The 24,911-nt window shown below is 42.3% G+C and overlaps 1 protein-coding gene across 2 annotated transcripts; it reads left to right on the plus strand.

Annotated features, from left to right (window-relative positions):
* The first annotated feature begins 2,326 nt into the window (after positions 1-2,326).
* LOC103363227 (uncharacterized) lies at positions 2,327-24,911 on the plus strand. 2 transcript variants are annotated; one of them, XM_008289889.1, is made up of 11 exons: positions 2,327-2,441; positions 15,885-17,326; positions 18,242-18,489; positions 19,451-19,656; positions 20,603-20,763; positions 20,921-21,024; positions 21,211-21,271; positions 22,175-22,263; positions 23,485-23,607; positions 23,983-24,083; positions 24,208-24,911. In XM_008289889.1, exons 2-11 carry the CDS (start codon positions 15,913-15,915, stop codon positions 24,740-24,742), a joined length of 3,042 nt encoding a protein of 1,013 aa, XP_008288111.1. In that variant the 5' UTR covers positions 2,327-2,441; positions 15,885-15,912; the 3' UTR covers positions 24,743-24,911. The 2 variants fall into 2 exon arrangements, with proteins under 2 accessions (XP_008288111.1, XP_008288110.1); XM_008289888.1 differs by lacking the exon at positions 2,327-2,441 and adding an exon at positions 13,123-13,360.

Genomic DNA, 24,911 nt, shown 5'->3' on the forward strand with positions numbered 1-24,911 from the left:
CTCCTCTCTAATGTGTGGCCTGAGAGCCTAAATTTAAGGTATGTACAACTTAAAATGGTTCAAAAGTTAAAACTTTTGAAGGATTTAGGAGTATTTGTGTTCTTGGATATGATAAATAAGAACCGTATCATGAGAAAGTCACATAGTTAGCTTAGCAACTGGCGAGACCGACTTTGTCCAAATCACTTGCTAATTAAAATATTGCATCTTGTTGGTTTAGCTAACGCCCTCTCTATCGTGCTGTCTCAGAGCCTAAACTTAAGATATGCCAACTTAAATAAGCCTATAAATATACATGTATACAAAATGGGAATTGAATGGAAATTCCTAGTCCAGCAAGAAGACTGGAAACAACTGGACTGACTTTGTTAAGGTTGGTAATAAAAATTAGCCTTAGCACCCGTTGTCTACTGTGTGGCCTCAGAGCCTGGTATGTTCACCTTAACATGGCTCAAAAGGTAAGACTTTTTAAAAATTTAAGAATATTTGCTTTCTTGTTGAGTGATAAATGACAGGCCTATCATGAAAAACGAATTAGTTTAGCAATAAGAACAGAAACAGCTAGACTAACTTTATCCAAATGTTAGCTTAGCAGTACTTTAGCCACTCGCTAATACAAATATTATATCTTTAGGTTTAGCTAACCCCTTTCTCTCTTGTGTAAACTTAAGGTGTGTTAATGTTCATGTTAAAAACGTATACTTCTCAGGGAATGGGTCAAAAGTTAACACACGACATCACTTTGTCCAAAGGTAACACAAATTAGCCTAGCAGCACCTTGAACAACCGCTAATTAATATGTTAAATCCTGTTGGTTTAATGAGCGCCTTGTCTAGCCACAGAGTAGGGGTATGTAAGGTATGTTCAGCTTAAAATGGTTCAAAAAGGAAAACTTTTAGGGATTTAAAAGATTAAAAAGAAGCATACACAGCAATATGACTGGAGACGGCTACATTGGCTTCACACAAAGGTAACAAAAATTAGCCTATTAGCTTAACTGTGTAGTCTCAGAACCTAAAGTGAAGATATTTTAAGTTAAAAATAAAACATTTCTCAGGGAATGGTTGAAAAATGAACATTCTTCAAGGGTATATTTGCTTTCTTGTTGAGCAATAAATGAAAAAGCTTATCATGTGATAACTTATTATCTTAAATAGACCAGCAATAGGACCAGAATTAGCTTTGTCCAACGGTTAGCCTAGCAGCACTTTTAATGTAAAATGTAAAATCATGTTTGTTTATTCTGTGGAAAAATGAAAGTTCAACAGTTTTACATGAGGTAATAAGCTGGATTGCTCATTTTGACATCGTACACCTCACATGTAGCTCTTTTAACAACATTTTCTGCACTTATTATACCAGTTAGATATGCTAATTTATGATTATTAGCGATGTTGATTGGCAAATTTTGCTCGTCTAGGGCAGGGTTTAGCTCGCTGTTCCTCCCTGTTTCAGGTCATTGCACAAAGCTAACCTATCCGGCCATAGCTGGGAACTTTAATGGTGTATGTATCAGTCGTATTGGGCCTCTCAGCATTCCCACTCTTTCTTGTTTTCTTGTTGTTTCCTCTCTCCTCTTCACCCTCAGCCCAAGTGGCAGATAACCGTCCTCCCAGAAGCCTGTTGTGCCGGATGTTTCTTCTTGTGAAATGTACGCTAAGGTAAGATCAGATAAACTAAGATCAGACAAACCTTACCTTACATCGGGGAAATGTACATGTTACAGCAGCTAGATATATAGATGAGGCATGGAAGAAGCAGGACAAGAATCATGCTGTCGCCTCAGAGCTTGTTCAATGAAAGTCAGTGGATTTTTGGAGGGTTTCTCTTGATAATGTAAAACTGTAAGCATGAGAAGTGCCCTGAGATGGCTTACGTGTTATGATTACGTGCAAATATCAATTCAGAAAGTGAATTTAAGATGCATACTACACTGACATCAGACCCTGACTATCTACAGGCTGCTGTGCATTTAGTATTTTTAGTCGTCATGTGTATGAGCATGTCAAACATCAGTGTGTGGCCCTTTAAAAAACAAACAGACCTAAAGACACCATAAGAGAAAATGAGGGATGAGAGGGGAGAAAAAAAAACACCCACTCAAACTGAAAGTGTGCGTATCTATGCATGTAGAAGTGTGTGAGGTTTAAGCCACACACCGGGGTGTTTTTCTCTTCTTTCCAGCATCACTATGACACAGCTCGTAGCACACACACACACACACACACACACATTGTGGTGTTATGACAAGGTGGATGAAAGACTTAAAGATCAACTGAAAGAGCGACAGGGCCGATCATCTCTGACGAAACTGCATCTCTCTCTTGTTCGCCGTCTCGCTCTCCTCCCCTTTTCTCACACATGTCGACCCAGCAGCAGACCAGACTCACATGCATTTCACCGCCGCTGATGCCTCTCTGCTCCCAATGACAGCTTAGCAGGTAAGAATTACTTTCTTTTTTCAGTGTTTCTATTTGTACAATCAGGACTCTGTGATGCAGGAGTACTCAACCCAGGGACACAACATTAGCATTGTTAGCAGCTCGCTAAAACTCACCTGTCTCCTTGCTGATCTGGCGGCATTTAACAGTGACTTTAATGTGCGGGAACCACCAGTGAAAATTACAATGAAGGTGCAAATTTTTTTGAGATTTCATGGCTTGAATGTTTAGAAATGCGGATCATTTTTGAAATGTGTAGCCATAAATGTGAAGATATTTTGCAGGGAGGGAGCTGAGAAGAGCATTTCACATGAAGAAGAAGCTGAAAACCAAACATTTTATACATTTATTACACTTAGATATACTGAATATGTAAACACACCTACTTTTTAGGTATCATGAACCAAAATCTGTCAGCTTCTTCAAGTTAAAGTACCTTTTTGATCTGAAACTATGCCTCTATTAGCTATCATGTAAGTTTAACTGGTAGCGCTGTGTGTATACAGAAAGGTCTGTCATGGACAAGCAGCGATCAAATCGTCCTTTTTTTTCCTTCTGTGTCAACACTAATTCTTGAGAAAGTCTCAACATAACTTACAGCGTTTGAGTGTTGTTACCACAACATGTTGGTGTCACCAAACATGCTCTTACACTGAGAGCCTTCAAACCACAAGCTTGACTTTGCTCATTGTGAACACTGTGAAGATATCACGATACGATTTACCAGGGCCTCGTTTTACTGCTGACCCAAACATTTTTAGAATCTTACCTCGCAGGAATCTGTTCGCAAAAGACCCACACCTACACTGAAGTATTAAAGTGACCATGCAAGCCAGTAGTTGGATGATCATGTGGCTCAATATGTTTGTTGCAGCTGTTAAGGTATTAATTTGACTTCATGTAGTTTGTGGTGCAGCTGATCCGTTCTATGGAGGCGTTTCTATTATTTAGTCTCTTTTAAATGAGGTGGACAGAACATGAGAAGACTTCTTGTTGTTGTTGCTGCTATTTTTGACTTCCTTTGATTTTGTGACCTTCTTTGACATCTGCAGACAGAACGAGGGCAACAACTGCTTTTGTGTTTTTTCTTTTTAACGTTAGGAAGCCAAACTTCAGCGTCTGTGCCAACGCAGGCCCCAGTTACAAACGTCTGCATTGATCGTTTTCACTGCTCGGTGTGAATCCGGACGCTTGAGGGAACAGTTAAGGGAAGCTGCTGCCCGATTTGAAGTCTTTAAATGGCTTTTCTTTCATCATCCGGGGCTTCTACGCTCAGGGGTTGCAGATAGTCGCAGTGCAAATTAGCTTCATCCAGAGACGTACAACGATAGTGGACTATTCATCGTTTGTTTGGGGTGGTGATGATGCCTTCAACATAGCATTCAGCACTTCTCAATCAACTAAATTACTGCGTAAGATTTCGCTCTCCTCAGGTTCATAGCATTAGAGTCTTTGACGCGTTTTCGACTTTCAAGTCTTTGTGGATACGTCTGCCTCTGATTGAAACAACTAGACGCTGCAACATTTCCTCAGTTTCTCGTTGAAGTATTGCTCAAGGCTTGTTGAGTTTCATGGGGACGGCGAGCGAACGGCGACTTTTAAGTTACGCTACGTGTTCTGGATGTCTGAAATCTGGCTTGGTCTCGCTGCACCACAAAGCTTTGTTCATGTAGTTTTGTTTTTTATGTTTAAGATCAATGTCTCGCTGCAAAATGAATCGCCTCTGAAGTCATTTCTCTCGCACACAGCCGTAGGATTCTGCTTCATTCCAGCTTTTCGCGGCCCGTTGCAGAGTCCCCACAGTCGCACGGTTCAGGGTAGAAACACTGCGTTTCTGTCGCGTTCGCCGCAAAGGCCCCGAAAAAGCCCAAGTTTGTTTCAGTCAGATCACTAAAACAATCTTCCACCTTGTTTCCCACATGCTTTCTGACCTCACATGTCATGTGATGTCTTTTCAGCAGCGGTTTTCTCGTTGCCACTCGCTTTGCCATAAAGCTGTGGCTGGTGAAACATCCGGAAAGCAGTCGTTGTGTGCTCAGTGTCTCCCTCGTCAACCATGGAACCCTGTAGCTCCCTTGCAGTCATGTCGGAGGCCTCGCTCGCTCTCGGCTGTGTCACATCAGCTGCAAACCCATATGCACTCTGAGGGATGATGGCGACCTTTTTCTCGCGTCCCTCTTCTGATTTCAGTAACCTGTTTGTATATTAGTTCCTACACTGTAGTGCTGTACTTCTGCAAAGAACGTGAGGGTTTATTTGTCCATGTAGATTATTCAGCAGCTTGTAAAATGAGCTGGAGGCAGGAATCACGATAGAGGTGACTACAATGGAGGATGTTTTTTGTTTTTTTTGATATCTGCAGTTAATTTGACAAAGTTGGAGAGATTTATTTTTACGTTGTGTATTATCTCTTTCACTGTAGACAAATTGCGGCCACTCTAGACCCATAGCCTATTGTTCCTGTCCTGTTCGATGTCGTCATATTCGCTGTGTTTGTGGTGCCGCTGCAGCGCAGAGGGAGGGTAAGAGGGAAATGATATTGATCGTTCATCAGAATGGAATGATGTATCACTTCCATGTAATTAGCAGCAGACAGAATGTGGGTGGACGTGAACAAAAGGTGCTCTGCCACCGCTTAGCTGATTTTATCTGTGATTGAGATCGCACAGGCCTGGCCAGCTTTCGGTGGCAACGCTGATAATTATCAAGGTCTCGAGAAATCTGGGTTACGGTGCAGTCGGAGGACAATTCTCCCACATTAACTGTGTCATGACAGAAAAACTCAGGCCCGCTAGTGTTCTGTTTCCTCTTTACAGTAAAATGACATTTGTAGATGTGTTTGTCCAACAAACTGGCGGCGTGTTCCCACGCTGCATCACACTGGTGACACCAATGTTTTTGTAATTTGTTTTACGCTAAAGAATATAAAAGTGCAATCTTTAATGTCAGTTCTTCTTTATTCTGTTCATCCTTTTACAGGCAGTTCAGTCTTTGTCACTCACCAGAATATTTAGCTCAGCAGCGCGTCAGTTCAGCGTTTATAGAAATATACTACAGATGGGAAAATGAGTATCAAAGTGCAAAACTAGTAAATTAACTGTATTTATTGCAATCGATTAAACCTTTCCGCTCTTGAAGTTCTCGTGCTGGAACCGGGCCGCATATGTTATTTAAACAAAACCTGAGATTTTCGGTGGCACATTCACAAAGAGGCAGCGCGCTACCAGGGCTTTAATATGATTAAAGTGGATTAAGTGTGTCGTGTTCTATTTCTGTTGCATGAAATTTGGTAAACTTTATGTATTTGAAGATGCTCCACAACAGCAGCGTCACCATCTCGTTGTTAGAGGCTTTTATTTAATCGCTCATTTGTAGTTTGGATTAGGTGAAAGTAAAAATGTCACAAGTTGGTGGATTTTTGTGAAGTTTCACTAGAACGGAGAATTATTGTATTTTTGATTTCTCCCAAATTCAAATCAAATCAAGTTTATTATCATGTTGCTGTACATACACAGCAGTACAGGCAGGATGAGAGCGTGTGTCTTCAGGATCATTTAATTAGTACGTTTTGCGGCATGCACATCTGGGATAAGACACTTAAACTAAAGTTGCTCTTTTCTGTAGAGCCCAAGGTTGTTAGTTTTGGTCTCACAACTGTGGAGCGGCTACGATTCAATTTCAGTTTGTCTTTTGACATAAGGCTTGTGAGATTAAAGACATGAATTCTGCTTCTGTTTGTTCGCTAAGAGACACTGTTCTGATTCATTCACTTCACCTTCAGCTGACCCCTGCGACCTTTCTTTAAATGGAAATAATTCAAAATTCAGTCCTTTGCAGCTACAAGCTCAGGAGCTTCAGGCGGTTGTTGGCGTCTTCTTCTGTCATCTAAAACATTAAATGAACTGTTAGTATCACACTGTCTGAGCAGTGTCATGTATTTTAAAGCTATATATTTCACCAGATTTAACTTTAATTATTGTAAAACTGACTTTAGTCTCTACGCTACGCTCACACACATCAAACACCCTGCAGCAGAAAGCCTGGAGTTCAGTGTGGTAGCCACTTAGGTAGAAAAGGGTTTTCCACTTTCAAATAAGCTGAATAACTTTGTTGACTTAGTGTAAAGGAAAATGTCACTTTTTGTCTGCCTAACCGCTATTGTCACTTCAATACTGAGCTTCCATCAGCATGCAAACCAACCTTCTGGCACATTTTGGCAGCGTGTTGACAAACGACGGCTCGTCATTTGAAACCGACACACTCACTTTGACGTTCGCTTGTGGCAACGCTTATTTTCAAGCGACAACAAATGACACACCGCGCCGTAATTATTGTATTCGATCTTTGCAGACGAGTCTGCCTCGATAGGTTCTCGTGTGGAGCAGACAAATTTTACATGAAAGACGTGTGGAGCCGTCTTCAGAAGTGTGGAGCACTGCAGGCACACGAGCGCACGGCGGGGTCTCTGAACATTTTCTGGCCTGTGATCTTGTTTTTAAGCATTTGTCAAGCTTGTCGTGCGAGTTTTGGGCCTGTTTTATATCTTTGTAAGCGCGCAGAGGGTTAGGAAAATATGTCGTATTTACAACTTTTATATTTTTGACTTAAAAGACATCAAATATCAGTGTAGCGGTTTTAGAATCTACCTTTAACCCCTTTATGCATCAGTCTATTCTGCAGCTGAACCAGCATCAGTGTGTCGCCAGATGTGTTGTAAAAATATTGTCTGTGCACATTTATTGCCATTATTAGTTATGACTGTGCATTGTTGGGTACAAGGGTAATATGAAGTACGTTTCTTAAGCATGCATTTACCTCTTAAGATAAATTTGGCCTTAACGATGCAAAATGAGTTCCAGTGTAAGCTGACAGTGAAGTCGCATCACATTGGACGCCGTAATTAAGACGTTCCCACGCCGAGTCTTTGCACAAATCTACATTTTATGTGAATGTGCAGCTAATATAAAAGGAGCACTATTTGTTTTTATTTTACAGAGCGTTACGATATTGTTTGACTGTGTGTTACCATGTTTAAGACGCCTTTTGTGACTTTTCTTTCAACTCCTAACAAGCGATCATTATTCTGACAGACATAAACTCTTTGATTTTTTCACATTTGAGATGCTTTTATGTTTGTTCTTTGTATAAAAAAGGCATTAAAGGAGACGTCTAGCGTTTTCCAAAAATTCTTTTTCTCCCCTGCTTCTTCTATGACGAGCACTTTTGCAGCAGTTTCATTTCTGCGTGTTCCCTGTATTAAACACACCGTCATGCTTTTCGGTGATGTTACGGTTTCTCGTGCCGTCCATTATGCATTCATGTAGGAGCGTCGTCGCGTAGCAGCGAGGCTATCGACGGGGAACGAGCGTATTTCACAAGCGTATTTGCATAATTGTTTCCCTGCTGGTAGCCCAAAAGCTTTATTGAAATAGCTTTTTTTTTCATGTTTTTGATGCTCAGTGTTCATACAAAGTTTCGTATTATTTGCCGTTTTCTCGTCGACTCCGTTCCCGCCAGTCATCGCTTCTTGTGTCGTTGACGGAAGACAGACGGAGAGACGACTCCGAGGAAGAAAAAAAAAAAAAAGTCCAGACGTGCTCGTCTCTTTTCCCCCTCCTCTGCTCCCGCAGCTGTTTTTGGTGAATTTGAGAGAAAACTAGAGAAGCGTCTCCCCCGTACACACTCCACTGCACTCTCCTTCCACCCTCTCACATCCTTTCATTCACACTTTTTTCATTCGGCATTTTTCTTCAGGTTTCGTGCACACGCAGCCATGAACGTATGCAAATGCGTACACACACAGGAGACCGTGTGAGGATGTGCTGAAGACCGACTTCTTAGAGCCGCGCTTAGGTGCAGAACTAAGCTTTTAAACTATATTCCTTTCTTCTTTAACTTCGTCATTTTATATACATTTTTGCAATGCGCTTAATTTCCTGCACCTTCTATCTGAAAATATGTGACAAAACTTTTGACGAGTGGGATTAAAGGAGTTTACTTGTTCTTCGGTGACCACCTTTCAGACGTTCTGGAGCAGCAGAACTTCCCTCACAGCCCCCCTAGTCAACTGCATGTTGCTGTAAGGAAAGTGTTATGAGAAAATAGGGCATTATTTGTCGTCTGAGATCTCGATGGTTTCCCACAGCACCGACAACCTGTATTATAATGATGCAAGCAGCAGCAGTTGAAACTTTTTTGCACTGACTGTTGAGCCTCTAGACCGAAAAAGGTTGCATGAAGTCACTGGAAAATAAAAGAGAGAAGTTTATGTCAAAAAACACAGAGTAATACGGTAATTAAATGTTGCCTGAGCGATCAAACATGCTAATATTGTGGTTATTGTCTCAGACACAGCTTGTGTCTAGTGACCACATTACCGATTATGCATGTTAATGATGAGGTTTCCAGTTCTGAGGCACAGTCGCACTGTACAGGTGACCTCAGCATTAACATGATCACCTACACAGTGCGTGGGTGGTCGCTGACGCAGATACATTTTGATTGTGAGGTGGCATGAGAAAATGATTCCATGCACTACTTATTCCTGCTATTCTTAAGTTATTAGCAATCAGTTGTTTGTCTGGGTATTGTTTTTAGAGTTTCAGATCGGAGATTAGTTAGGACAAGATCGCAGGTGGCGGCGGCATCACAAATAATCCTCCAAACTGGACATGAGTTTGTGAGTCTTACCTGCTCCTACATGAGCAGTTTCTCGGTGCCTCCTGCTCCTGTAGCATTTTTGCTCACTCATTTTTCACTGCAACATAAAGTCCTGCACCTCTATTTTGTGCAATGTATATGTTATAAAAACAAAAAACAATCAAACAAAAAAAAAAAAAAGACAAAGCCAGACAGCATAGATGTTTGTCTGCTGGTATTTCTGTTTAGTTTCCATTCTGCTCCGGTTGAACCCAGTCTGCAGTTCAGCCGAAAAGTCCCTCAGTTTTTGTTGCGTGGCTGTTTGTTGTCGTGGAGTCAACAGCAGCTTCACACACACAGCGCTGAACACATTCATTAGACCTCCTGTCATAAAGACGAGAAAACAGAAATATTGTAGAAATATTTCAAAAAGTTGTACAAAACTAAAAATCGTATTGTTATTTATTTGGCAAATAACAAACTGAAACAACTAAATAGTCATTTTTCTTTTTTTTGCACAGAATAACCACAAAACTTTTTGCACGGCCTCCTTGATAATAGCTTGCATTCTTGCTGGCAGTGTTTTTACGTACTTTTCGACACGCTCTTGTGTTCCAAGTAATTTCTAGCTGCTCCCACACATGAAGCTTTTGTGCAATTAATCTTTAAATGTACTACATCCCAAGTTTGTTCAATAGCATTTGAATCCAGACTTTGCTTCTAATCCTGTGGACTTGTTCAGTGCATCAGTTCCAGTGTTCCAGATTCCTTTTTCTGGGTCAAATAGTCTCTGCACGGCTTCGAAGTCTGCTTGGCCTCGTTGTCTTGCTGCTACATGAACCCACGACCAATCAGATTCAGTCCAGGAGGGACTCCGTGATGCACTAGGATGTTGTGGTCGACGTTCTTGTTCAGGATACCGTTGATTTGCATGAATTTGCTCGCACCGTTTCTACAAAAGGAACCCCATACCATGATGGAATCTACACTATGTCATGCTTGTGTCATTTAAACGTTCTCCAGCTTTTCTGCAGACATAATCTGAGGTGTTTGCAGGCATCAATAAAGGCTTCTTAGAAGCTATTCCTCCCTTTAAGCCTTGTTCCATCGGTCGTCTGCTTACGGTCATTCTGGAGACCCTCTCAGACTCTGATCTAGAAGCGTTCTTCTCTGCCTGAACATCAGCAGAGGTCTTCCTTCTGTCTCTAGTTCTTAAAATCTTGAGGTGTCTGACGTCTGCTTCAGTTAAACTTCGTTTCCTGCCTCTTCCTTTTCTGTAAATAGCAGTCTCTGCAATTGACTCCAGAACAGACTTGACCACACTGTGAGAACACTTTATGTCTGTCCCTGTTTCCCTGTCAGGGATCATCCAGCATCATCAAGTGCTTTAATGTCTTTCATTTTCAGTGAGCTCTCGACGTTTTACCATTTTGAACATGAATGAGGAATTTCAGACTCAGTTTTTTATACCCAAATCTGAGCCGGCTCACTGGGTTTCTCTGAGAAGTCAGAAATTAATCATGCATCACATTCAACCACACATCTTTTTTTTGTTCAAGAATGTAAATAAATCACTATAATTTGACATCTTAATCAAGAAATAATAATAATGTGCTTCACTATTTTATCAGATGTTTTGTAAAACTGTAAATTTGAATATTCATGGATCACAATAATAATTAGATTTTAGCATTAAAAATATCATTTTGGTTAAAGACCTTCTACACAGTGTTGTATTAACCATTACAGAAACATAAAAATGTTTTTTGTAATTGCCAATGCGGTAAATTTAGGGCAGCTGTGGCATAAACCTGACATTAGATGATGAAATAGGATTTTGAGCTGAGATTCGGTGAAGCTTTTTAGTGGTGCAGCCCGTCACAGATGAGTAGTTCAAGGACTATTTGAAAGGTGAAGAATCTGTCGGTTTTTACAGTTTCTTGCTTTGATAAGTTGTGAAATTTTGGCAAATTTTGAAACCTGCTGACAAGTTGTTGGGTTCAGAGGAAGAACTTATTTTCACACAAGTAACTTAGAAGCACGAGACTGGAAGCAGCGGCACCGTCACGCTTCACAAGTAGTTGTCAAAGTGCGCATTAATTTGCGAGTCTTGCGTTGTCTCAGATGTTTGCACGTATATCGCGAGGAGGGTTTTCTGTTTGACGAGAGCTATGTGCCATTCTGAGCAAATTATGCTGCAAATCACAGTTTGCAAATTTGGCAGACCGGAGCACAGGATCAGACGGGCAGCTCAGAACGTTATTGTTTAACAACAGCTCTTGCTATTTGGTGTCAACTGAATAATATTCATGTCCCAGATTTGATGCACGATGCAGTGACGCAACAGTTTTACAGATGTATAAAGTAATTAAGTACATTTATGTATATAGTCTGTGCAATTTTGGCCGGCACCGACTCTTCCGTTGTGTATTCCTATTGTGCTTCATTCATACATTTTACAGATGACTGTGTGTATTATGCATGTGCTGGAGAAATGAGTTTTTCTACCTTAAATAACACAAACAAACACTTTGCTGCGTCACAAGTTAACTTAGTATTGTGTGCAGGATAGAGAATAACAGTTCATATTCTATTCTTTACTGCAAAGGGGGAAGAGACAGCCTCTCTCTCGTTTATTGGAATACAGCTTTGATCTTATAAATTCAAATTTTTATAACAATTATTCAAGCTGAGCAGTTCAAATTCAAATATAAATGATTCCAATTTGGTTTCAAGTGGTGCATATTTTATATCTAAAATGTCCATAAGGTACTATATATGTTTGCTTCTTTTTACCTAAATAACAAAAGCATGTGTGGCATTTAGGCCGAGCATGACTCGGGTCATAAACTTCAAAGCCTCGTGTCTTTTGGACCACTGATGCAGTGTCTTTACATTGTAGTGCTGCCTAAGCAGTCAGTTCAGATGCTGGTTGATGAGACAAAAAAATGTGCTTTAATGTTGGATCTTTAAAGTAATCTCTCCCTGTCTTATCAGTAATAACACGCCGGTCGGTGTGTGTGTGTGTGTGACAGAGGTTATTGTAGTCGCTCACACACTTGTGGACTTGCCAGCGGTTCGTGTTTGAGGTTGTGCAGGTGCGAGTAGGTGTTTTAATCCCACTCCGTGACATAACAAAGGCAGAAAACAGCACATTAGCATGCATAAGGTGCACACCATATGTGTGTGTGCGTGCGTGCATGTGTGTGCGGTGGGTGGGTGAGTGGGTGGGGCTGCAGGGTGTTTAGAGGGTTCCCTGAACCATCGTTTGTCGCCGTCTTTCTTCCTGTTTCATTCTCTCTCACGTCCTGTCAGCTGACTCAGTCGGAGAATCTTGATCTGGTAAACATCTATGTTACCGCCTCCGCACGCAAAGTGTACTGTATGTAGTTACACAAAGACGGTGCGTGTTCGTCCACACACGCAGAAGCACACCACATGTGTAGGAAAGACGTTTATAATCACTTTCACGGGGACAAATAACTTCACTGAGGTCAACCCAAAGTGCCACTTTATTATCACAGACTGCGGTGAATGTGTTGCAGAAAAAGGGAGTAGATTCATACAAAGGAGGTCGAACGAATGAGATGACAAAGAGAAAGGAAAGCAGAGAGATTAAAAAAAAAAAAGAGCAAGCAGAAGAAGAAAGTCAGGCCAAGAGACAACAAAGTTGGGCGCTCGGTGAGAAAAAGCGACAGAAAGCGCGATAAGGACGGGCAAAGAGACGGAAAGAGAGACAGAGAGATGGAGGAGGGGGGGGCAGAGAGATAAAGATAGCTGAAAGGAGGGAGATCCGTCAGCGTTTGTTTCCTCAGGATGTGGTTACCACGACGACGAAAAGGCAGCGAGGCAACATCACTACCCGCTGGTCCTCTTTGACACCTGCAAGTGTGACTTCGAAAGTCAGAGTGTGTGTCTGAGTACGTGTGCTTCAGTGAGTAGCCGAACTGAAGTGGGTAAATGTGTGTGTGTGTGTGTGTGTGTGTGTCCATTTCGCTGTATGTGTGACAGACTGTGTGTGTTGTGTGTGTGTGTGTGTGTGTGTGTGTGTGTGTGCTGCTGTCAAAGGATGCACACTAAAGAGAGAGAGAGACTCAAATAGGAAGGACTATGTGAGAAAATCTGAAGGGCGACACAATTAGACAAACACTCGAGACGGCAGAGCGACAAAAGAGTGAGAAAGAGTGATGATGAGGAGAACCGGGGGAGCGACGAGAAGCCGAAAGCACGAAGAACGGCGGACGAACATGTGTCAAAAGGAAATTAAGCGGCAATGACTGGTAAAAGAAAAAAAACAAAAACCTCAAAACGTATACAGTGTATTTGTCTCTTCATCTCGTCTTACTTCGTTGTGTCTCTTTCTGACTCACGCCGTGTCCTATTTAGAGCAGAATGTGGTTTTAAGGCAGAAAGAAGAAGGAACGCCAGTGAAGAGTTTAAGATTTAATGCAGCTGAATGTAAATATGTGTGCTTTGGGCGAGTTTAAAAACACTTTTATGAGGGAAGATTTATCGTCCAGCGTTTATGAAGTCAAGGCAGTTTTGTTTCTGTTTTATTTACTGGCAACGCAGCCTTCTTATAGTTACTTGGTTTCCGTCAGACAGTGTTGAGGACATTTATATCTATATCTCTATCTATAATCACACTTCTTTAATCTGTTTTTGGCAGCAAAAGAAACATAACTAAATGGGATACTGTTATAGCCGAATGCTTGCATGAATGTTCAGAAATGCTAACTGGAGTTTGATTTTAAACTTTGAAAAGGCGGCAAAGTTTCAAATCTGCATGTTGTAGACGACCAGCGTTTTGTTGTCATGAGTTGTGCAGCTCATCGCTAACTCGAGGTTTCTTCGTGAGGTTGAATGATGCAATTTTGAGGTATAGCAAAGTGACAAATAATCAGAGCATGTAAGGATGACGGATTGTGGAGATTTGACAATATGCGGCTTGAAGCACATCTGTTTTATCCTGCACTTTATCACCACTTGATCTTTTTCATTAGAAAAAGTGCTGTAGTTGAATGAGTCGTATCTGACGGAGGATCATATGTCGGCTTCAAACTCTGTGACCTCTTGGGCCAGTTTGAATGATCCTGCTAAGCTACTGCTGCAAATGTAACACCTTCGTGTTGATGATAGCAGGAATTGTGCCACCACAGTCGGTATTTTAGCTCATATTTGAAATTTTGATGGCTGCCAAATTCTTTGTTAAATTAGCCCGTGAATGTGTGGCATCATGCGTTGCTCTTTGGCCTTTTTCATGTATTCAGGTTTATCCTGCAGGAACACAGGATCTAATTGGTCACATAATTAAACCCTCCTGTTATCTTTGGGGTCAATTTGACCCCATTCAATGTTTAACATCTTTAAATAAGTCAGTGACATAATTTTTTAACATTTTATTTAAAGGGCTATTTACACATAAACGTGGGTAACAATTTTAATTATGATATTTTCTGCAGGTTTAAATTGCTGGGGTCAAAGTGAACCCAAGGACAAAAGATGTCAGTAAATTTGAAGTTAATAGGAGGGTTAACCCTGTTCAGGACTTTTGGACCCCAGGCCATTTGGTTTAGGTGACAGGTATTGTTTTTTTGTTTTTTTAAAGATGTTTTTAATACAAAAAGAGGGGCATTTGTCATGCATTTGGAACCAAAAATATGTCAACTTATCAGATAATGTGTTTAACACAGTATAAAAGTCTATAATGAATACCAGCTAATATTTTGCACATATTCTTTCTTGGGTTCCAAAAGACCTTCTACGTATGGCAACATGAAAGTCCTGAATAGGGTTCAGTACGCAGAAATGGCAGCTGTTAGAGTTTATAAGCCTGTATATTTATTATGAAGGAAATTTGTTCAGCCATAAAAGACAACAAGAGTTTGTCACAGAATCTGGTTTAACGCAGACGCTTTGTAGTGCTATTAGTTCGAGCAGTGCTCATGTTGTTTCACGATTCTTGTATTTATTCATACTTGCTTTACATCTCTTATTTCTGTCCCTTCGTTTCTTGATTTCTCCTGCAGCATTACTTTGGACAAGTGTTCATGCATTTACAATTACATCTGCTAATTTGCTTGTTGTTTATGACAACACAAGATGCCGATATTAATGGACAGATATTAAAGCTAAGAACTGCTATTTGGTGACTGATTTGGAATTTTAAAAAGGCACCAAAGCTTTAAATCTGTATTTTATAGTGATGGTGCCACGATACGTTCACTTTTATCATTAGTTTACTTTCCTGTTTATTCATTTCGGATGTGACAACTTGTGATTTGAAACAAGTCTGTTTTACCCGCTTCATGTCTACGTTTACACATTCATTACAAAACAGTGTTTTAGTGTGAAGAGCAATCACTGATGGACGATCACATGCTGGTTTTGTATCAAACTCTGTGACCCGTTAGATTCTGCGAGTCAACTGAAATGACGCAGCTGTATTTCTGCTGCAAATAATTTCCAATACTGCACCGCTCACTTGAGAGATTCAGAAATGATAACAGCTGCGATAAGAAGCGCTGTAATGTGGGTCATTCTTTCATCTTTTGTGTTTGATGAAGCTGATCGTCTAACTACACAGAAGCCAGTGAGTGACATGTTTCACAACACAGGAACGAGTTAGAATTTATACGTAAGCCTACGTTTATAATATCAATGCAATACATGTGGAATCAGTTATAAAAGACAGAATCTGGTGTAACACAGATCATTCGTCATTAATAGTTCAAGCCCTACGAATTTTGTTGCATGGTTCTGTCACGTTTATTCATACTTGTTCTGTGTTTCTGCCCTCTGTAGACTCTCCAGCGAAACCCAGTGAGCCGTCATGGAGGATCGTTCGTCCACGCAATCCTTCTCCAACCTGCACCACCATCACCGCCGCCCGTCCTTTCCCCTCGCTCTGCCCAGCATTCAGAGCTCTGATGTGGGATACCTGCCCTCTCAGCCTCCCCAGGATCCCTTGGAGCAGTTTAGCAGTAGAGGGGAAGAACCCACAACCTCATTCTTGACATCGAACTCCTCTTCTGGGGCAAGAAGGGCGAGCAGTGGGGCCAACAGGGTCTACCTGAACACCAGCATGAGCAGCTTGGATGGAGATGCTAGCTTCGGAGGCCATCTCGATGGAGACAACGGCCTAGGCGGCCATTTTGATGACACTTGGTATAGCGGCATCAAGAAAGAAGCCTGGGATGACGCGGAGAGCTGTGAAAGCACGGCGGAGGATTTTCATGGTAAAGGCGATTGCTACGGTAACACAAATGACGTTTTTTACATGACGAACTGTGCAAGCGAGGACGGAGCGAGGCGTCGAGTCAGAGCAAACTATAATAGTTACGACCACGCTAGCTGTGAGGTTAAAAGTGAATCAGTTTACAACAGGGAGGCCAACATGAGCCACTTCACCAAACAAACTACTTCCTACAGCAGGAGCGGAGGAGGAAGCTTCAACGACAGCACTGTAGATTACTGCAGGACAGACTCGAGGGTGAGCGATAATTATTTAGGCGGAGAAGAAGATTACGGGTCCAGCTGCGGCTCAGGTGAAGATCAGCTTCAGCCAGCAGAGCTTGAGGCTTCGTGGCTCAGCGTCTCTCCCTCGACTCAGGCAGAAAACAGGTGGAGAGCAGCAGCAGACGGCCACAGTTTGGCCTCAGGATGCCCGCCGCAGAGAGCCCTTGCGCACATCAACAGCAGGACGTACACTCAGAAGCTGGACTCCTTCTCTGAGGCTTTCCTCTCCCAGCGGAAGAGGAGATTCCCTGTGATTCCCGCTGGAGATTCCTCTGGACAAATGTGGGAATTTGGAGGCGGGAGAGGAGAAACCCCGGGATTGATCAAGTCGAGGCAAATCTACGGTATTGACTCAGACTCCTACCAGCCTCCCTCCTCCTCCTCCTCCCCCGCTCACCCCTCTCACCCGTCCTTCCCGTCTCCTCCCACATCGTCTCACCTCATGTCTTCAGTTCTCAGTCCCCCTCCCACACCTTTACCTCCTCCGTCCCACTCGCCCTCCAAAATGGACTCCCCCGGTGCGTTCGGGAGCGTGGGACATTCAGCTTCTCAGGGAGAATCGCTCGGCACGCTCCAGTTTTTCACCCCTCGCCTTCAGTCCGTGCCACCTGGGATGATTTGGAAGTTTCCACTGCTGCCACATTGCTTCTCACAGTCGTCAGGCGAGCTCAGCAGCACTGAATGCAACGTACGATCCTCCCATGGTGATGACTACGGACACATCCCAGGTAGGGCAGTGCATTTTTGTGAATGAGAGACTGATTTGCAGCAAGCTCCATTTTTAAACATGAAATTATTTAAATAAAACTTCATTTTCCCCCCTCGACAGAAACCACAGGTTAATACCCACATGTAAATTTACGGGACATGTGGGTTTTAGTGGGTGCGATCGTGAAGTTTCCCATTTCCCCTATGCAAATGACGGTTTCACTTACCGCATCTTCACAAGTAAAGGCATTTAACTAACAGTTTTTGTACAGCTTTACATCATTTGGAAATTGAAATGTTGACTTGTCACAACCGGCATGCAATACACTGAGAAGTATTTGTACTTTAGGTTCACATGTGGGTTATCAGAAGAAGTGATCTCGCAGGTTTCTCCTGTAATGGTAAAAAAAAAAATACAAAAATCCCCACAAAATTCAAAAGAAGTACAACGTAAGATGGAAAATGCCCCATTTTTGGATCCACAACATGAGAATTAGAGCCTATAAAGAATCAGCTGCAATAAAAAATGTTTAAATCGTAAATTTATGAAGGAACAATATGTGTAACTGTCCTTTAAAAACAGAAGTAACTGATTAAAAATACTGCATAACAAAACACAAAAAAATATTACACTAGGCTGAGTTGGATAATAGACCTAAAGACCAACACAACTAGCAAATAATAGGTTTCAGTTGAAAGAAAGTGGAAGTACTGCTCGTAATTAAAAGGTTAGGGAACGCTGTAACGTTCATTTGGACAAATATTAGTGATGGCTAAGACGTCCTGATGAGCTCTATTTGACACACAATAACACAAAACAGTAAATTGTGGCACATTCACAGTCTGTTAAATGCTTCTTTTTGCTGTTAACTGACTTTACTTTGTCCTCTGCTTTTTTTCCTCATTTTCTTTCAACTGGTTCGATTTTTTTCCAGCCACGCGCGACATCCTTCAGTGTCCCGAATCGTCCTTCCTCGCTTCCTCGTCCCATCACACGTCCCTCCATCCGTCCAGAGCCCTGTGTCCCTCCAGCGGTCCGTCCCTGCATACCTCCTTCCATCTTCCCCCTCATGCGTCGCACCTCTCTGAGCAACGCCGCGAGGTGGTAGAAAAGAAACCTCCTGATGTGGTGGCCCAGAAAGTAAAGAACGGATCTGCCAGTTTGATCCAATCACATCTGCAGGTACAGTTTTTAACTTTTATCCCTGGAAAGGTGCTTGACTTTTTACACGCAGACTGTGAGACAGGAAAAGCAAAAGCAGCTTTCGACAAAATCAATGCTACTCTGGTTACCAGGTTGTGAGAAAACAGCCTTCAGATGACGATTAGTGTAGTTTTAACCGTGGTTTATAAACAAACGCTTGCTTATTGCGTGCATATAAGCATACTGTTGTTTCCAGCTATACTAAAATGTTAATCATTGTAAACAGCAGGCTCTTGATCTTGTTTTTTTTTTGTTTTTTTTTTAATCTCTACTTAACCTAAACTATTCGGACATGTCAAACTTAGCAATTCATGACTAACAAAAGAGTAAAAATACAGGTTTTACGACTTATTGCAGCATTGAGACTGAAATAAACACTCATAATTATAATAGTATATTAAAAAAACAGTACTTTTGTTGGACTGCATGAACAACCGCTGCGTTTCAAAAGGTCACATTTGCACCGCCGCAGCGTCTCCAGGTTCCCACGTTGCCGTCACTCTTCCATCAGCAAAGCTCAGGAGACTGTTCAGCGAGGAGGCATTCAGCGACTTGCTACAGCTGGAGAAGCTGCGCAGACACAGTGGGCGGATGCCTAAATGCTCGTTTGTCAAGAAATTACGTTAGCTCCGAGCGCATTACTGCTTCTAAAACCACAGTCTTAGTCTGGGTTTTTATTTTTAGACATGCAGAATAGATAAAGTGCGCATATAAGACAGGTTTGGAGTTGGTGAAATGCGTGTTTTTCCAGCTTGGAGACAGGTGTAGCTGTGCAGACGCCTCGAAGCAGCCAAAAAAAAAGTTAAATCACTGTCTTAACGTTCCAGCTTTTAGGGATTCACCTGCGCAAGGACCACATTTGTCTGTCTTACTTCTGTGTATTAATTCAAAAAAAGACAGTGACAGCAGTCTAAAATATTCCTTCTCTGTGTTCTGGCAGCAACAAGCCCCTCCAGTCTACACTGGAACACCATTTCCCAGCATCCTTCACACCAGCAGAGGTCAGAAGAGGGGTCGCTACACTCCACGGCCTCTCCTCAACCCAGTCCGCAAAGGGACGGGGCTCTACTCGTCCCTCTCATCTCGCCATCACCGAGGGGAAGAAGCAGCATGCAGAGAAGACGAGGAGGAGTGTGGTGTGTTACCGTAAGTGAAGTCAGAGTAAAGATACGACTAAAACTCATGCTAGCACAGAGTCACCAGGGTTTATCCTGGCTCAGAGTTAGCCTTTAGGGGGAAACACATGGTAGTTAGCATGATCACTCCATGTTTAGTTAAGGCAATGAGTTTGTTCCCTTGTTTGACAGACGTTTAGGTGTTTTTCCGTTATTTCTGGCCATTTGCGAAACAGTTTTGCTCGAGTAAATTAGTAAAACAGGTTAAAAATGTTGTGCTTTTCTATTTTGGTGCTGGTGAGTTTCCTGTATCTCTGTCTAAACTCTCCCTGGGGAGAGTCAAAAATATTTCTCTAAGCAGGAAAAACCCTGATTACCGTTTGCTAAATAGGTTATTTTTGTTTGAAAAAAAGGCTGACAGATCTGCAAATGTTACTACAAATTAAAGGGACCTGTTGCCACTATCTGATCTAAAAACTTAACAAAGAAAATATCTTATTTACTGATTTGTATGAGCTATGTAAGTTGCAAACATTGCTTTGATTGGTTGAGTTGACATAATAAAGGTTGGAATCGCATCAACTTAACATTGTGTGTAATTTAAACTCAACTTTTTGCGTTATTTTAATTTAAGTTGAGGTACGTTAATAAAACTAGCTTGATAACAAAACTTTTTCTTCGCTTTGAGTTCCAGAGTTCCTCTATCTTAACATGCCTGGACTATTTCAGACAGTTGAGGCTGGTAATTACAAATACCTTTTATCATAGAAAGAAAAGTAATTCTCCAAGTTGAGCATAATTTAATTCGAAGTTTTTACAACTCAAAAAGATTGATGCAGACTTAAACCTAACCATTGTTTTTTTTTAAAGAATGTACTAATGTGTCAGTGAATGTTTCGCTTTTTTCTAGTTTATATTGTTGTATTTTACGTCTGTTTTTACTCTCATTTTGTGTCTCTTTCTGTTTCCATCTCCAGACGTGTCAACGTGGGTGCTGACTTCCAGGCAGATCTTCCTCCGTGCTTCGGGGACAACAAATGGCCGTCGGCGTGGTCACCGCAGGAAGAAACTCCTCGGGAACAGTTGCTCTGGAAACCGTGGGACAAGCTGGAGGAGAATGCCCACTTACAAAACCAAGGTACAGTTTTGACAACATGTATGAATGTTCCTTCAACGTTCCAAGCAACCAAACTGACGCCACAGAGAACTGATCCATGTGCATCAAATATCTTCTTGTCTCTTTATTGTTCTAGCTTCTAAAATTCCTCCTGTTTTGTTTGTTTGTTTGTGTGCAGTCGAGAAGCTGTTGTCCATGTGTAGTTCCAGCTGCCTGCCAGGAGGAGGCAGTAATACCGAGCTGGCGCTGCACTGTCTGCACTCTTGTCAAGGGAACACAATGGTGAACAGTTTATTTACTCTTCGCTACTGTTACTGTCCACTCATGCCATCGTTTTCATTACTCCTCCATCCATCCTGACTTACTTTCATGCATCCTGACTCCTTTTCCCCACTCGTTTATATCCAGTTAATTGCATCGCATGCTTCATCTCTTTGTTTTCTCCATCCCCCCGTCCCTGCTGTTCAGGCCACACTGGAGATGCTGTTGTTCTCACAGCCCTCACCGACAGGAGACTACCACTACTCTGGTAACCCTCGACCTCACTCTTAGAATTTCACCAAATGTTCTCACAACTCTTGGTATTTACCCAGAGTGTACCTCGGTTTACGAACTGAAGTTTAAAGACCTTTTTACATGTTGTCTGTGTTTTTGTATCTGTAACATATTTAACTACATGAGATACAAATGGAGAAGAGACATGAAGTGAAATGTGTCGCAGTGAAAGATGTTTACCTGCAGTGTTTCTCTGCAACACACAGCTATTGTACGCATGTGAGAAATATGAGTCAGCAAGGAAGAACCCATTCCCACTGTGCTCTACATACAATAGAAGGCATTGTGGAAGCCCAGATTTCCTTCCACTTTCATCACATGCCATCCGCTTTGTCTCTCTCTGGTGCATTTAAGTCCACCAAGAACCCCGTAACACACAAAGTACGCATTGTTCTGCACCGTAGTGCTCAGTCAGGTGAGTTTATTCCCGCAGACAGGGGTGTTGCTACACATTTTTGGGCCCCCCTGACAACAGCTTAGCAATGTTTAGATGTCTCAGATTCCTGGCGTGTTCCGGGACCCCCTCGGGCTGTGATGCCATGAATCACTTCAGGTCTCCGAAGCTAGCAGACACCTCCTGCCCGTCTGATCCCTCCTGAATGACGTCAGGAAAACTGACCGACTCAGCCAGCGTACCCACATGTGATTACAAATAATCGACAACTTTACACAGATGCATAAATACGCAGCAGCTGCATCGTTAAAGTCATTACAACTCACAGCGAGTGTCCTCAAGACTCATTATCTCCTCTGTCCTTTAACAGTTACTGCTGCATTAATTTGCATCCCGGCAAATCACACATTTCAGGATGACCTCGTGGTATTTATTGTCATTGTTTTCCCCCCCTCCCCCATTTCTCTCTCTTTGTCTGTGCAGGCTGTGATTCTTGGACAGACACTGAAAAGAGTCTCTTCAGTGCAGCTCTCGGGACTTACGGAAAAGACTTTTCACTCATAGAGAAGACGGTAACACAGTTTTTAATGCATCGATTGGTATTTATGCTGTATTTATTTACCTCTTAATGAGATTCTGATCTGTCTCTGCACTGACATGGAAGTTCTATGTTTTCTAATCAGATCATTTTGTGAAAAAAAAAACACAAAGAGACAAAAGCACGTGTTTTTTTAAAATGTGAATCTACACATGGAATAAAAAAGAGAAAGTAGAGCATTCATATTCAGCTCTTCCATCCCTATATGACTGTTATTTTGTGCTCATCACTGGGTCAAAGTGTTCTGTCTTCATGCGGGATCATTGCATAAAGGTTAAGCATAACGTTCCTAAGGTGTACTGAGTGCAGTGCTCATTTTCCTGCCTGTACCTGTTCTGTTTTTGGTGACTCACCGTGTACTTCAGTGGGAGTGAAGTGACACATCAAACTGCAGAGGAAGAAAATTACAGTTTGAGTAATGCAAAGACACCAGAGTTAATACTCGGGTCTGGTTTGAGCTGCAAGCTTCCCGTACAGCTCGTTTAAGGTGGCGTCCGCTATTCTGCAGAGCGATTGTTGATATTACCTAATAAGCATACTTAGCTAGTTAGCATAAGCCAGATTCACTGCTCCTCTTGCTTCCTGGACCCATGCATGAGAATGAATGCGCACAAGACACACTGGAATAATGTTATGTGGTCTGAGCCACCTTAATTGCTTCCCATTTACAAAGCCAGAGCTTTGTGGGAAAACCAGTTTAATTTCAGTGCAAACACACACAGCAGGCAGCCAGTAGTCCAGGAGAAGAAGCTGGTCCAATGTGATGAAACATGTATTGGAACAGAGTCACGTAATCTGCTTTTCCTTCCATTTTGCTGTCACCACAAAGCAGTGGTGAGTGCAGCTAAATTCCCAAGATCCAATGGGTAACTTTAATTAAATCTTAGCACCTGTTGCCAACGATACCAGCACTTCATGCCAAGTGGAAACGACTGCACGCTGTAACTTGATTGTGAAAAGCAACACTTGAAAATTCACTGACACAAATAAAAACTGAAAGAAATGTCAGTGTTTTGGTGCAAGTTAATGTGTCAGCTTGGGTTTTTGTTTTGCAGGTATTTTAAGACAAGTTACAGGGAATTGGTCCATATACATAGATGCATGCATGCATTGATTACTAATCAGTGCGAGACTGACAGCATAGTGTGACTGTAGACGCCATAAATGAAGAGTGCTGTGTGTGTGAATGTTGCAGGTGAGGACAAAGACAGTGAGCCAGTGTGTAGAGTTTTACTACCTGAGCAAGAAGCTCCTGGACAAGCAGAAGAAGCAGAAGGAGGAGGAGGGCAGAGATGGAGCGCTGGAGCAGCAGAAACATGTAAGAATCCTCAGGAATGTGGGTGGAACTTGTTCATTTGTTGTCAAACTGTCATATGTGATGCAATGATCTGGTGTCGTACTGATGCCGATGATATTTCACTTAACTTCCTTTAGTTGTCAATCTTTTTCAAACTTTCTTTCTTTTCCTGTTTTTGTCCTGTGATGATTCTGTAAGCACGTATTACGATCCCCGATGTTATAGAACAGGAAATAATACAATAGTGCGCTTCCTGAAGGAAATAATGCTGTGTGTTTAGAGCGTTTGTGGAGTCTTGTGTAATGACTTAAATGCATTACATGATTATCCACTGTGGAATGCAGCTCAACAAGTCAATCACAGCATGCTAGCTTACAAGTGGGCCTGTTTCTACAGGTGACGCCCATCTGTCAGCCAATGGGCAGGCAGTTTGCGCTGGAGGAGGCGGTTCCTGTGCCCCCATTGGCCAGCTTCTTCCCCTGTAAGCTGTGTGGAAAGTGAGTCGGACCAGTTGTCCTAAAACCCAACATGAACTCTCTGTGCTTTTGGCTTCAGGGCGACACAACAGATGGTTTAGATTTTCCTTCTTTTCATTTCTTTCTTCCTCTTTCCCTGCCCCAGAATGTTCTATAAAATCAAGTCCCGCAACGCCCACATGAAGATCCACCGGCAGCCTCAGGAGGACTGGGTGGACCGGCGGCTGCAGCAGCAGCTCCTCACCCAGCGCATGGCCCTCAGTTGTCCCACCAACCTCATGCCCACCACAGCCAGCAACCTGCTCCCACCACAGGCTGCTCCAGCTTTGACATTTTCCCCCTCAGGTCTCACTGGAGGGTCCAGCAGCAGCAGCAGCAGCCATGCAGACCATAACTCTGTAACCAACAGCAACCCCATCACTCCTACCAGTGCCAGTGTCCTGGATCCCAGCACCGCTGTAACGTACAGCAACATCGCTCCTCCAAACTCTCATGTAATCACCAATGTTGACGGCAGTGACTCAAATCAAACAGAGCCCAGCTCTGTCTTACCCTTCCACCAGTCGTGGGGCTCCTTTGGACACCTTCCAGACCAGGCTACGTTCTACTGCAACCCAGCAGTGAAGGAGGAAGTCGGAAGTGGGACAGTGGCGGGAAAAGAGCCCATCGACTGGCAGTAGTGTTCAGCTCCCTGAAAGCATTACAATCCCCGAGGTATGAGACTTGTCACGCTGGATTTTTAAAATCAAACTCATTTTATTCAAACTTCAGTACTTTTTTGCAAAAAAATTAAAAAAAAAAAGGTTATTTTTGATCAGTTTTTGTTGTAAATTTTGTACTTAAATGTGT

This window comes from Stegastes partitus, unplaced genomic scaffold (genome assembly GCF_000690725.1).
Source record: "Stegastes partitus isolate 25-593 unplaced genomic scaffold, Stegastes_partitus-1.0.2 Scaffold643, whole genome shotgun sequence".
NCBI classification, from domain to species: domain Eukaryota; kingdom Metazoa; phylum Chordata; class Actinopteri; family Pomacentridae; genus Stegastes; species Stegastes partitus.